This window comes from Parasteatoda tepidariorum, chromosome 1, assembly GCF_043381705.1.
Source record: "Parasteatoda tepidariorum isolate YZ-2023 chromosome 1, CAS_Ptep_4.0, whole genome shotgun sequence".
In the NCBI taxonomy this organism is placed as follows: domain Eukaryota; kingdom Metazoa; phylum Arthropoda; class Arachnida; order Araneae; family Theridiidae; genus Parasteatoda; species Parasteatoda tepidariorum.
In genome coordinates this window covers 1,075,060-1,089,966 of record NC_092204.1, presented here as the reverse complement: position 1 = coordinate 1,089,966, position 14,907 = coordinate 1,075,060, and the positions used below count along the sequence as shown (strand labels likewise).

Here is a 14,907-nt window from a genome sequence, read left to right as displayed (position 1 = left end):
CAGCGCTAATGTCAAAAGTATTTAAACAGCAATTTTATTTTGTGTATGCATTTTGACTCATTATTCCCTTTCTTAAGAGGACGCCATACCGTGAAAGAAAATTAAGTCTCCCAAATTCTCCTTTATTTAAAGTGAGTTCAGACAAACCTAGAGTAAGCCATGGAAGTTTCAAATACTGAAAAGAACATTTTAAAATATGCAAATGATGAGATGTCAACTTAGGATGACACAACTAAGAAGTTCTCTTCTGATGATTTGTTTGCATTCTATTATTTTGAAGTATTCTTTTTTCAGCCATTGAAATTTTTCTTTCGTTTAATAATTAAATGAAGGATTAAGAGAATTTGCGATGAAAGTTTTCTTTCGTGTTATGGCGTCTTCTTAAATTCGCTTAAATAATCGTGCAGTATTTTTAGCTTTATATCAAAACAATCACTGAATGGAATTTTGAAAATCAACAGGGTGCGTAGCGTTTGTAAAAAGTACTTAAAGGTGCTTTTTGAGGGATTTCATTTTTAAAAGCTTTTAAAGGTGCTTTTTTAAGCTGGCGTTTTTAAAAAGTGCTTTTTTTCACGAATACTTTTTTTTTCCTTCAGTGATATCTGGCGGATCCCCTGCATTTCACGAAAAATGGGGTGTTTGCTACGTAATCATTCACACGGACTTCATGTCGTACCCACGTTATGACTTGCGCATGCGCGCACACTCGAAACTGAAACCTGAGTGCTCCAATTCGGATAGTCAGATCCTTTTTAAATGTTTTTCTTTTTAATTTATTTTAATTTTATTCTTGTTTATTTTATTTTACTTTTAACACTTTTTTGATATTGGGGGTAAGGGTACTTTTGTTCAGAGTTAAGTTGAATTCACTCTGTGATGTGGGAAAGTACTGATTGTTTCGATTTACGTCCGTTTCCTTTTGGGGTTTTTTTAAGGCTAAAACTGTTCATAAAAAGTTTTTGTTTTTCAATTGATTCGATATGAATATTTTGAGTGCTTGAAAATTTTTTAAAAAGTGCTTATTTTGGATTCAAAGATTTGGCTACGCACCCTGATCAACTCAAAATAGTTTGTGGTTACTAAGAAAAAGATAAATTTTATTAAAAAAAAGAATCATGTCAACATAAGAGTTTCAACTCTTGGAGAAAGGATTCTGTAAAATGATTCCAATTTACACTGTTGGTAGATTAAATAGAAATGAAAAAAAAAACTGTTTTTTTTTCCTTCTTCTCCAATTCATGATCAGACTAAAGAGATGAATCACTGGGCGTATTATTCTGGAATTCAACATTATCCTCACTTATATTATACAACATATTTAACGTGTTGTTCATTTTCTTTTCGAATGTTTCATTATTGTTCCAGAAAGCGGAATGTTTCTTTTCTAAGTCATTGATCTTGACTGGACAGTCTGCGTCCCATTTAAAAATGAAACCGGTGACGGGTTCGAAAATGTCTCCCCTGCCCTCATCATCGAGGGTCTTCGGCAAGAAGGGGGGCTTTTTGTAGAATAAATTGGAAATCCGCCTGCAGATGGTTTCGTCTTGGATGGCCAACACGCATCCTGCCTCCTCCTCATCCTGTAAATCGCTGTCGTTGATGATCTTCGTCCTGCCGATCTCGACTTCTTCGGCGATGGTGGCTAGAGGACGATTCGTGCAATCGGGAAGCAGTGTGTAGGTGAGAAGACCCCCTGCTATGCACAGGGCACCGCTGAAGGCCAAAACAATGAACTGGGAGTGCGTTTTCTGAAAGACAAAAATGTTGTTCAATCATATAATGCAACATTTCATGATATTTAAATATATTCATTAAAATAAGGTTATCCTAGCAACAATTTTACCTTGGCCCAAGGTTGGGTTCAAAATTGGCTCAATTTAAGTCCTATAAGAACAAGCGCACCGCGTGACCAATATTGGTCCTAGAATGGCTGGCAAATTTAGAACCTACATTGGCTAAATAATGGATATAAAACATCGGGTGTGTGAATCTGACAATTCCATATGGGACTAATATTGGTTGTAAAATATCGGGCGATTCTATATCGGAAAATAAAGGCCCTTTGAACCCTTATTGAGCCAAGATTCATGAATATTGGCCCAAGTTATTTTGCTGCCAGGGTAGTTGCATTTCCTATTTACATTTAAAAAGTATGTATAGTTTCTCTACGGTAAGAACTCCCCCTGCAACTAAGTCTGAGGCGATCTTTTGCTGTGGAAACAAGAAGAGCACATTTCAGGGACAGTAGCTTCTCTTCACTCTAGGTCTAGGACTAGTCCCGCCTTGGACTAATCGTAAAGACACGGTACCCAAGTAGAACACCGAAGTCAAGCATCACTGGCTGCTGTCAGTAAGCAGGTGGGTCACCTTTTGATAACCCTGCGTAGGGTCCAAGGGTGCACGGCATCGGTCCTCGTTAAACTGTTCTGCCGTAAAGTGCCCGACTTCACCCGCAGGTCGTCGGGCTACTAAAGCAGAGGAGCCATCCCCTCTCCTCTGCAGAGGATCTAAATTATGATGGCATGTCTTCGGATCATCCTCAGGGATGTTTCCCAGACCGTCGCCAATAGCCCATTGGGCAGATCTAGTGCGACGCAAATAAAGTACCTACCTACCACTCTAGGGCTAAGACCGAAGAACGCTCGCCGAGCCGAGCCTACACAGTGACCTCACACCCCTAATTGAAATAATAATGCATCGTTATCATACTCACCGCCACGGCTCCAGACGAATGTCTAGGGGAGTTCTTACTTTAGACAAACTATAAAGTTATGTTCTGGGAATTGAATACCGTTCGATTTCCCACGAATAAACGGAAAATGTGATTCCTGTAATGAATGCCTTCAATCAACTCAATTTGTTTGACATTGTTCAAAAACATTATTTCATTTTTAGGGGGATTTACTTTACTAACATTTTGAATTAAAATCCTTCTCAGAAGATGAACAAACTTTTTTTAGCCGACATACATCGGTCTTACAAAACTGGTTAGGCTGTTCAACGACGGATATAAAATAAAATAACTATTTTCAAGAATGCGTTTCGTTTCTTTCAGAGTGTTAACAGATTTAAATATGCATTTATATATATTTTTATTGTTAATTACATGTTTAATTTTAACAAATGTATAGCATAATGTATATTCTCAAAAAGGAAAACTTTTTAAACACTGTACTAATTATTCTTTTTCTTTCTTTCCTTTTATCTTTGAAATCAATAACAATATTGGAATTTTTTACTTTTCTTCTTAGCGAATTATTACGATTTCTCCATTAAGTTTGATTTTCAGTACAAAATTTGAAATTTTTTTTCCAATTACCGTTGATTTTAAATTATTCAGTTTTATGGTAACACCTTGTGGGTTAGAGCATCGATTAAAGGAGAGTGACTACCGATGTAAAGATACTGGGTTCAAGTTTTAAGCAAAAGAGAGTGGATTATAAAAAATCGTCAAATTATAGTGGGTTCAAGGACCGATTAAAGGATAGTGGGTTCGAGTACCGAAGTTAGCATAGTGGGTTCAAGTTTAAACAAAAGAGAGTCGATTACAAAAATTGATAAAATGATTGTAGGTTCACGCACAGATTAAATTACAGTGGCTTCGATTGCATACTTAAAGATAGTTTGTCCGCATACCAATGTAAAGATAGTGGGTTCGCGTACTGATGTAAAGATACTGGGTTCAAGTTTTAAGCAAAAGAAAATGGATTGTAAAAATCGATCAAATGATAGTGGGTTCAGGCACCGAATAAAAGATCGTGTGCTTAAAAACCGATTTAAAAATCGTTGGTTCAAGTTTTAAACAAAATAGAGTGGATAATAAAAATTAATTAAACAATTGTGAGTTCAAATACCGATTAAATTATAGTGGGTTCGAGTACTGATGTGAAGTTCTGGGTTTAAGTTTAAAAGAAGAAAGTGTATCATAAAAATTAATATAGTGGTAATGTGTTCATGGACCAATTAAAGGATAGTGGGTTCGATTACAAAATTTAAGATAGTGGGTTCAAGTTTTAAGCAAAAAAGAGTGGATTATAAAAATTGATCAAATGATAGTGGATTAAAGCACCGAATTAAGGCGAGTGGGTTCGAGTACCGATTTAAAGAGAGTGGGTAAAGGTTTTAAGCAAAAGAGAGAGGATTAAATTTATTGATTGAATGATAGTGGGTTCAAGGACCGATTAAAGGATAGTGGGCTCGAGTATCGATGTTAGGATAGAGGTACAAGTTCTACACAAAAGAGAGTGGAGTCTGAAAATTGACCAAATGATAGTGAGTCCAAGCTACAATGAAAGGAGAAAGGGTTCAAGTACTGATGTCAAAGTGGTGGGTTCAAGTTTAAAACAATAGAGATCGGATTATAAAAATTGATCAAATCATAAGGGGTTCAAATAAGTGGGTGAGTGGGTTCGAATACAGTTGTAAAGATACTGTGTTCAAGTTTTAAGCAAAAGAGAAGGAATAATAAAAATTGATTAAATTATTGTGGGTTCGAGTCCTCGTGTAAAGATTCTGGGTTTAAATTTCAAAAAAAAAAGAAAGTGTATTATTGTTGTTGTTGTTAATTTACGTCGCACTAGAGCTGCACAATGGGCTATTGGCGACGGTCTGGGAAACATCCCTGTGGATGATCCGAAGACATGCCATCACAATTTTGATCCTCTGCAGAGGGGATGGCACCTCCACTTCGGTAGCCCGACGACCTGCACGCGAAGTCGAGCACTTTACGGTAGAACAATTTAACGAGGACCAATACCGCACACCCTCGGTCCCTACACAGACTGATCCAAGTGGTCACCCACCCGCACACTGTCCACAGCCAGTGATGCTTGACTTCGGTGATCAAATGATAGTGTGTTTATGCACCGTTTAAAGGATAGTGGGTTCAAAAACCAATTTAAAGACAGTGGGTTCAAGTTTTAAACAAAATAGAGGGTATAATGAAAATTGATTAAATTATGGTAGGTAGAAGCACTGATTAAAGGAGAGTGGATTCGAGTACCGATATAAGGATAGTGGGGTTCTAGTTTTAAAAAAAGATAGTGGATTACAAAAATTGATCAAATGTTAGTGGGTTCAAGCAATGATTAAAGGATAGTGGGTTCTAGTTTGTAACAAAAGGGCGCGGATTATAAAAAGTGATTAAAAGATAGTGGGTACAAGCACAGATCGAGTACCGATGTAAAGATAGTTTGTTCGAATCAAAACTCAATAGAGATTGACCTATAAAAATTGATCAATTGATAATTGGTTCAAGAACCGATTAAGGCAGTGTGTGTTTGCGTACCGACGCAAGAGATAGTGGGTGTAANTACTTTTTCCCTAAAAAAGTAACGAAAGTACAAGTAAAAGTACTAAATTTAAAAAGTAACGAAGTACAAGTAAAAGTACGTACTTTTTACTTGTACCGGCGGTACAAGTAACGAAAGTAAAAGTACTGCCATATATGGTGATTACACAAGGAAGTATTACAAGCTTCAGATCCGGGATTTCTCAACAAACATAATTCGTGGTCCAGTTATGATATGGGTCAATGTTAGTGTTGGTCAATATATATATATACAGTTTTATACATACGAAAATTTTCGAATTTTAAATGATATTTAGCTACAAGACATTACAGAAGCTGAAAAAATTATAATGTATGTTGGATGAATTATAATCGAATTGTATATAGGTGAAAAAGGTTTTAGTTATAAATCATAAGAATTTTTTTTCCCTATTTTCAGTTTAATTCGAAGATATACTGTATAGAAAACCAATATTGCTTTTTTTCTCTGCTTCTTTGGAAACTGAGTATAGTTTGTCGAAAGTAATGACTCCCTTAGCCTTTCGTCTGGAGACGTGGCAGTGACTATGGTAACGAAGTATAACTATTTCAAGTAGGGGTCAATGGTTTGAACAGGTTTTGGTTCGAGTCGGTGAAACAAAAGGAATCTTTTTCTTCGCCTATCGTGTTAGTCTAGTATCGCGTTAAAGAGAATCTACTCTACCTGAAGCACGCTACTCTTGTTTCCATAGTAACAGACTTCGTGGCGAGGGGAGTTCTTACCGTAGACAATGATCATTATTACTTGGACTCATTGAGGACCCAGTGACTATATTTAGAACCCAGGGATTCTTGTGAAAAGAACCAATTTATTTCCAACAGTCATAACTCCAACATTTACGGGTGAATATTTATAAGTTTAGTTTTTTAATACGCGTTACATTTTACATATATTTTTTTTAAAAAAAGAAAATTTGCTATTGGAATTATTTTTAATTCGAGCTATTAATCTTCAATATAAATATATTGCGAGTGCAAATAATCCGTTTTCTATCAAAAATTAGCAATTTATTGTGAAAAATGAGTACATTATCGTTGATTCAAAGTATAACTAAACACAACTTTTTCCCATCTTTCTAGTAGCCACGTCGTCTTTCAAGGTATATCCACAAATCATTCCTTGGTTTCCTCAAATGATGTCAAATTCTGCTCAGACAGACCACGTGCCATCGACCGGAATAGGTGATAATCTGAAGGGGCAAGATCTGGCGAATACAGCGGGTGTTGTAAGACTTTCCATTGAAGTGTTTCTAAATAGCAAAACCAGAGCCGCGATGGCTCAGCGGATAGAGCATTTGCCTTTCAATGCGGCGAACCTGGTTCGAATCCCAGTCGATACGAATTCCGCATCCGGCGTGCACCTACCACTGTGCTGACGAAAAATATCCTCCGTGGGTGACGGATCATGGGTCCCTGTACCGTCAGGTTAACCGTGGGAAGTTCTCGTGCTCTTCCTCTCCATGTAATGCAAATGTGGGTTAGTTCCACCAAAAAGTCCTCCACGAAGGCATATTTGTTCCAGTGCTCCATCCAGGAGTTTCCTTGTCTTCTGGATTAGGTTCAAAATGACAAGGCTACGGAGTTAAAGTTGAGTAGTCCATAAAATTGGGTCGACTGTTCAACGACGGTTATAAAAAAAATGCATTAAAAAAATAGCAAAATCAGTTTTCATGCGAAATCGACGTTCTCTTGATTTCAATTCGTCTGGAACCCAACTTCCTTGTTTTTGGATCATTTCTAACGATTTTAAACTATATGGATATTTAAGCTTCAACAATGTTCCTCTTTAACCTTTAGTCAAATGTTAATTGAGGTCAGTTTGAAATAGAGTGCAATTTTTCTTAAATATATTTAAAAACAGGAGTGATGCACTACACTCTCAAAACTTCTGCCGCTTCGGTAGCGCAGTCGGTTAAGACGTGAGACTTGGTTGGAGATCTCCAGGTGGCGAGTTCGAATCTGGTGGTTATAAAAGAGCCGGTGTGTCTACGCGAAACGTGTTCATTAAATGTGTGGTGTTGGTACCTCGTAAGTTTTTGAAGCTATTTCAACTTTAAAAATATTTCAAGTTTAAATTAGAAATATTTTCAGACTGAATGTACTTAGAAAAATTCAGAAGGCATTTGCACATAGATATGTTTTGAAGTTGCTAGTACATGCAAAAATTGGAGGCGATTGAACTTTGAAGAATTCAGAAAGTGTTTGCAATCAGAAATAATTTGAAGTTGCTAGTACTCTGAGAAATCGGAGGTGATCGAACTTTGAAAAAAATCAGAAGGTGTTTGTACTTTGAAATATGCTGATGTTTTTTGGGCTTTGAAATTTTTTCAGACTGAATATACGTAGAAAAATTCAGAAGGTTTTCGCACTTAGAAATGTTTTGAAGTTGCTAGTACATGCAAAAATTGGAGGCGATTGAACTTTGAAAAATTCAGAAAGTGTTTGCAATCAGAAATAATTTGAAGTTCCTAGTACTCTGAGAAATCGGAGGTGATCGAACTTTGAAAAAAATCAGAAGGTGTTTGTACTTTGAAATATGCTGATGTTTTTTGGGCTTTGAAATTTTTTCAGACTGAATGTACGTAGAAAAATTCAGAAGGTTTTCGCACTTAGAAATATATTGAAGGTGCTTGTACTTAGGAAATGTTGAAGTGCTTGAACTTTGAAAAATTCAGAAGATTATTGAACTTTGAAATATTTTGATGTTTTTTTTACTTAGAAATATTTTGAAGCTTTTTGGTCTTTGAAATATTTTTAGACTGAATGTACATAGAAAAATTCAGAAGGTTTTTGAACTTTGTAATATTTTGAGGTTTTTTTGACTAAGAAATATTTCGAAGCTTTTTGGACTTAGCGTACTTTTTTAGATAGCGCACTTTTTTTTTTATGTGTAATAAGTCAGCAATTGTTTTCTGATAGTACGCTAAATAAATATGGGCATCCCCGACAGGACATTATAAGTTGCCGAATATGCCGCTACAGGTTTTAAAAATGGTTGCAGAAGAGATTAGCTTAGATATACATACTAACGAATGGTACAATCACAGCATTTAAACATCTCTTCTTCATAAAGTAGATATTTTTAACTAAAAGAATCAAGCAACAAAACGATGTCGTTCATCGTGCCACTCTCTCAAAAGTAACGTCAATTAATAAGTTAAACAATTTGTTTGAACTTACCATTTCTGAGAGATGAGGAACAAAAAGAGATGCTATTTTGCTGCATAACATACAAGATCCTAAGCCTAATCCCCTAATAAAAAGACAAATGTGGTATTTGAAAAAAAAATAAAAAATTATACAAAATTCAAGCTTCATAGTCCGGGTTTTTTTTTTTTTTATAATCTCTGACAAAGTTAGATATTAGGAACTATAATATTAGCAACTGAAGTGTGTCTACCACGACAAAAATATAATTCTAAGCATATAAGGCATGGTGGGGTACCTTTTCATAGATGACGGTTGACACTGTCCCCACATGTCTCCTTTGGACGTGCTGTGAACAACCCTGCCTTGACAGAAACACCCATTATGATTTGAACACGCTTACTTAGATGAATAGTTGACTTCCTACTTGTGACATCCTCACGCTGTTGCTTCTCAGTTTCGATCACACACAAAGTACAACGTATACACTCGACTGCAAAAAGGCAACACAGGAGTGACCACGACCGTGCTTCATACTTAATACAGCTCTCACGTCCAGCACTCAAAAAGTACGGTGATCTTAATACAGCTCTTCCGGCTTCTCACAACACAACAATGGATCAACTAGTGGTATCCGTTTACCGAATTCTATCACAGATTGAATTCTGGTGGAGGAGTACTGTATTGTGTCTATACCACTACAAAAATACAATTCGAATTCACTAAGTATGTTAACTCGATTCTATGGTGTGGTATGTTTTCATAGATGAAGGTTGACATTGTCGATTACACCTATTTGGATTTTTAATCATAGAATTGTATTTTTTTAGACTTAAGTAATAGTTGACACTAGAAACCAAATAGAATTCATATTATTGCTTCATTAAAATTAAAGAAGTTGCGAACTTTTTACTTAAGATTTTTCTTAGTGAAATGACAATTTTTTTTAAGCACTTAACATCACCACAAGGGCTTTATTATGCTATGGAGTTTCCGTATCAAAACGGATTTAAAGCTTCAAAAATTATGCTTTAGTATTTAAGTTCCCTACATTCATTATATTTTTTCAACAAGACATTTCTATAAAATATACACCGAAGAGCTATTACATTATAATCACCCTGCTAACAACATGTAGGACCACCTTTAGCCCTCAAAACTGCTAGCACCCACCGTGGCATTGATTCTACAAGGTGAGGTATCTGGTACCAAGAGCTCACCAACTAGTCCTGCAATTCCCTCACATTGCGAGGGGGTAGCGTGGCAGCACGAATTTTGTTTTCCAAGTAAGACCACAAATGCTCTATTGGATTAAGGTCAGGTAAATTTGGGGGCCAAGACATGACTTGAAAGTCACTGGAATGTTCTTCGAACCAATCCATGACGATTCGACTCTTATGACATGGTGCATTATCCTGTTGGTAAACACCATCCCCCGCAGGAAAAACTGCTCCCATGAATGGGTGAACCTGGTCTGCAACTATGTTCAGGTAGCTTACAGACGTCAGGGATTGTTCTATGAGGATTATGGGTCTTAATGTGCCCCATGAAAACATTGTTTCTGGGCGAGAAACCATGAAAACCTGGGCGAACCCATTGTTATAGATGGAGGGTGTTCATAATGTAATGGCTCTTCGGTGTATAAGCCTTGTGACTTAAATTAAATTTTGATATGAAACTTTCTTAGTTAAGACCCTAGCCAGGACAAAATTTTTGATGGTTTAAGTTGGTTTCAGTGTGATACACGATGGTTCCCATCATCTAACATTTTTCATTCATGGTTTTTTATATGCCAGAAAACTTCCATCATTCCATCATGAAAAATGCTTCTTCAATACTATGATGGTTAACCATCAAGAGCAGTTTGATTCTCATGGACCAATAATCCATGATGGTTCCAACTATACATTTCCATGATGGTTTAATTCTTGTTGGTTCTCAGGAATATACCATCAAAACAATTTGTTTTTTTTACATTGGCCCATTATAAATCAGTTCGAATTCCTACATTGGGGTGATGGTTGTTCATGATCGTTCCAACATTGGATTTCTAAGAATTTCTGATGATTTAACATGAGCAAACCATCAAAACCAAGTTGTTATTCTTATGTTGGACCATCATAAATCAGCCCGAATTCCTACTTTGGGGTCACTTATGTTGGTTACCATCAAAAAATATAATGGTTCATGATGTTTATGGTTACCATCAAGATTAAGTTGGTCCATCAATGGAAAACCATTAAAAAATTAACTTGGGTATTCAATGTAACAGTAAATTGTTTAAAGGGAAGCGTTGGAGACGGTGGGGGGGGAACAATCGTCTTCGAAAACAAGTTGGAGAACCCACCCATTTCTAAAATCTGTTTGTTGCTTAAATGACACTTCATATTATATCCTCCGACAATATTATTATANTGTCTCAGTTAAGCGTTTCAGAACTTCTAAGAGGGGTAGGGGGCATCCTGACGACTCGGAATTATATAGCAATGTGGGGTCGTAATTGCTTTTCTGAAGCGGTGACGAACACAGAAGCACCATAAAGAAAAGAGACCGTAAGTGAAAAATCGCTATAATAATACATCGAAAAAATTATGTGGCCCGAATATACCGACCGATATAAAAAATATATCGGTCACCCGACCTATCATGTCTTGATTTCTGGAGTCATATGAAAACACTGGTTTATGACACCCCTGTTGATAATGCTGCTTGCAAGAATCGCAGTAGCTGCCTGCGAGATATGCCTGGAGTATTGCAGAATGTTCGAATGTCCAGGCGCCGGAGATGTGAGGTGTACATTGTAGCCGGTGGCAGAAACTTCGAACACTTACTTTGGCCCATGTACCATATAATTTTTTCAATGTATTATTATAGTGATTTTTCACTTACGGTCTCTTTTCTTTAAATTGCTTTTGTGTACGTCACCGCTTCAGGAAAGCATTTCCGACCCCACATTGCTATATGATTTCGAGTCGTCAGGATGCCCCCTACCCCTCTTAGAAGTTCTGAAGCGCTTAACTGAGACACCCTGTATATATATAACATATTAAATAAGCGCGAAGAAAATTAAGAAAAACAATAAGTTTCATTTATTGCGCATAAGCTGCAAGTAAATAGAACTCATAAAATAAGATCAAAATGAAGATAAAACAAAGGAAAATTACAAATTATATATATATAATATTGTTATGATCAGTATGATATGATATCCGACACTCAATATTTCCACTGATGTTAAAAAAAAAACATTTAAAAGTTTTATTTAACTATGTTGAAATTAAATTAGAATTTATTACCTGACACCGGTAGGGAAGGTCTTAACAACATGAAGCCATAGCAGTATTCCACATGCATTGGCTATAGATTTGCCAAGCATTCCAAACAATGGGGCGAAATGGTGCAATCCTCTATCTGCCACCGCTGCAACAAAGAGTAGTCAAAATATTTTTAACTGCTATTGACTGTATACAGATTTCAATCAAATCGAATCCTCTGTGACATATCATAACACCTTTTTTCAAAAGTAAATTTTTGTTCCGCATATTTTAATTTCAGAGAGGGTGTTCACATGGAATAAATTAGACTGATTTGTTTTCTCTACCCATTTTAATATTAACTTCTGCTCTGTTATTAATCCGCATTAGAAGTATAAACAAACCATATGTGTTTGTCTGGTGGTGAGGCAAGTATGGCCATGATTTAAATAGATTTTTTGATTTATAAGTGGGTTTCATTTTTAAATCGCGTATGATATCAGATCGATTTGAAATAAATTGAAATTTCTTGACAACATTGATTCAATAAGAGTTAACGGCACAGGGGATAGAGCCTTCCAGTGAGGTGAACTGGGTTCGAATCCCACCGATGGCGGGTCGATACGAATTCCGGTTTGCACCCACCACAGGGCTGACGTGACGTATCCTCAGTGGTAGACGGATCATGAGTTAGAGTCCCCTTGCCGCCAGGCTGACCGTGGAGGTTCTCGTGGTCTTCCTCACCATGTAACGCAAATGCGGGTTAGTTCCATCAAAAATCCTCCATGAGCGCAAATTTCTTTTAATACTTGATCTAGGAGTTCCCTTGTCTTCGAGATTGGGTTCAAAATAACAATGTAACGGAGTTGAACATTAGCAGTCATAAACCCCAAAAAAATGGCTGCTCAACGACGGCTATAAAATTATAAAATATAGAATTAACAAGTTTAGGTGAGTCGTTTATTTTTTTAAATTAAAAAGTTATGCTGGTAGAAGTTTGAAGATTTGAAGCTGTTTAATTCTTAAAAACAAGATGGATCCTAATCATTAATATTTTATTTTTTACAGAAAAAAAAATTTCTCAAGAAAAATTAGATATGAATCATTTTATTTTTGGCAGAAGAAAATCATGAATCTTTTCAAAGATGTATTCAGAGAATGGCTGATACTTAAAATGGCACTCATCTCCCGAAGGTACTATTAAACGGCATGTTTTAAATCAAACGTATGTTTTCCTTGATTCGTTATAAAAGTTACCTCTTGGATGCATTTGAATGATTTGATGATTGATGACAGCTGAAAAGATGCAGCATATACCACAAACAGACAGAGTTGTGCCCTGCGTCAACTTCAGGCCAATACTGTAAAAAAGACAATAGAATAAAATATTAATTTGATTCAATGTTCCCGTTTATATCGCGAGTCAACATTTTTGATGGTTTTCCACTGAGGGTCCAACATAATCTTGATGGTAACCATCCATAATTACACTTTTTGATGGTAACCTACATAAGTAACCATCTCCCCAAAGTAGGAATTCGGACTGCTTTATGATGGTCCAAAATAACAACTTGATGTGGTGTACCATCAGAAATTTCCATCATAGTTTCATAGAATGTTGGAAGGATCATGAGCCCCAATGTAAAATTCGGACTGATTTTTGATGGTCTAACATTTAAAAAAAAAGTCAAATAGTTTTGATGGTATATTCTTGAGAACCGGCAATAATTACCATTGGAACCATCATCATGGATTGTGGGAATCAAACTTTTCTTGATGGTGAACCTTCGTGGAATTAAAGTGGCATTTTACATCAGAGAATGATGGAAATTTGTTGGCATATCAAAAACTATGAGCGCATAACGGACCATCCAAAGGAGACCATCCAATGATGTTGGACCATCATGAATCGCACTGAAACCATCAAAATATTTTGATGGAACCATCAAGAATTTTGACTTAAGATAATTCAATTTTTGACTTAAGATAATTCAGATTTTCTCGACTCATTTTGAGGTCAAAACATACTTAAGGATCGTTTTTAATAGAATAGATGATATGTGATGAATATATAGTAAAGAAATTTATCAATATTTAAGGAATATATATTTAGAATAGGTCATTTCATTACAATCAAGACCTTGTTTTTGAGAGTTTATAAAGAAGAATGCCTTTATTGGAAGTAGCAGCGAAATATGTTAATTTTAGTCCTTCGTTACGACATTTTTTTAAAAGGAATCCAACACATTTCACAAATATTAGTAGGTTCGTTTTTTTATCCCTTCCATTCTGAATGAACCTAAAGATAAAATGTTGCAGTTTATTTTTTATTTCAATGAAGTAAAAAAATTACAAATGGGCTCTATATTTTCAAGATATTTCAGTTTTCAAATGAATTATTTGTTGACTGTGAAAATACCGAAAAGGATCGACTTTCACCGGTCAATTATTAAAAATTGGTAAATTCTCAAAATGTATGCAACATCTGATTTGATATTTATTTATTTAATTTTTTCCGGTATTTTAATATTTATTTGATTAGTATAGATTAGGAGAGTGTAGGAAATTTTGGGAACAATAATCGGTAATCTTTTTTAGAATTAATGAATTTTGCCTGTAAATGCACTTTGCTCAGTTTCTTTTTAATGCCATTGCTCGGTATTCCCTACATTAATGTTTTTCCTTAGCGCATCAGACAGTAAAACATTGAATAAATTAATAACGAATTGGACATAATAAATATTTCGTTAATTCATCAAAGCAACATTCTCCAGATTACTACGTTAATATACAGTTCCTGGCCAAATCATTAGAGGCGCTCTTAAGATTCTGTGTATCAGGTGATACTCTATACACAGCTTTGTTGTTTTTACGTGACTCTTTTTTGCACTTGTTTACGGTCGTGTATCAATTTGTTAAATTAGACTATATATATATATATATATATATATATATAATTCGATTCAACAGTTTTTTATCATACAAAAAACAATTCCTTAAAAATTTACGAAGAAATGGGTGGATGATTTTTTTCGTTAGCAAATAAGTTTTTACGGCAAAAATTAAAAAATATAAATAAAAGTAAAGTAAAGTCTGTTACCTCAACAGACTTATACCATATGGGCGTAAGTTTTTTCTGTGAAAGCTACGGAGTAAATCTGTACTCGCACCAGATGC

At 35.6% G+C, this 14,907-nt stretch overlaps 1 protein-coding gene across 1 annotated transcript in view; it reads right to left on the bottom strand.

Annotated features, from left to right (window-relative positions):
- Positions 1–1,076: 1,076 nt before the first annotated feature.
- Positions 1,077–14,907, bottom strand: part of LOC107457415 (organic anion transporter 3-like) — a 32,663-nt gene continuing 18,832 nt past the window's right edge. The window contains exons 6-9 of the mRNA XM_016075574.3: positions 12,988–13,091; positions 11,773–11,896; positions 8,510–8,582; positions 1,077–1,748 (exon numbers count right to left, since the gene is read on the bottom strand). Coding sequence (XP_015931060.1) covers positions 1,248–1,748; positions 8,510–8,582; positions 11,773–11,896; positions 12,988–13,091 — 802 coding nt within the window. The 3' untranslated portion in view covers positions 1,077–1,247. The remainder of the gene's footprint in view (positions 1,749–8,509; positions 8,583–11,772; positions 11,897–12,987; positions 13,092–14,907) is intronic.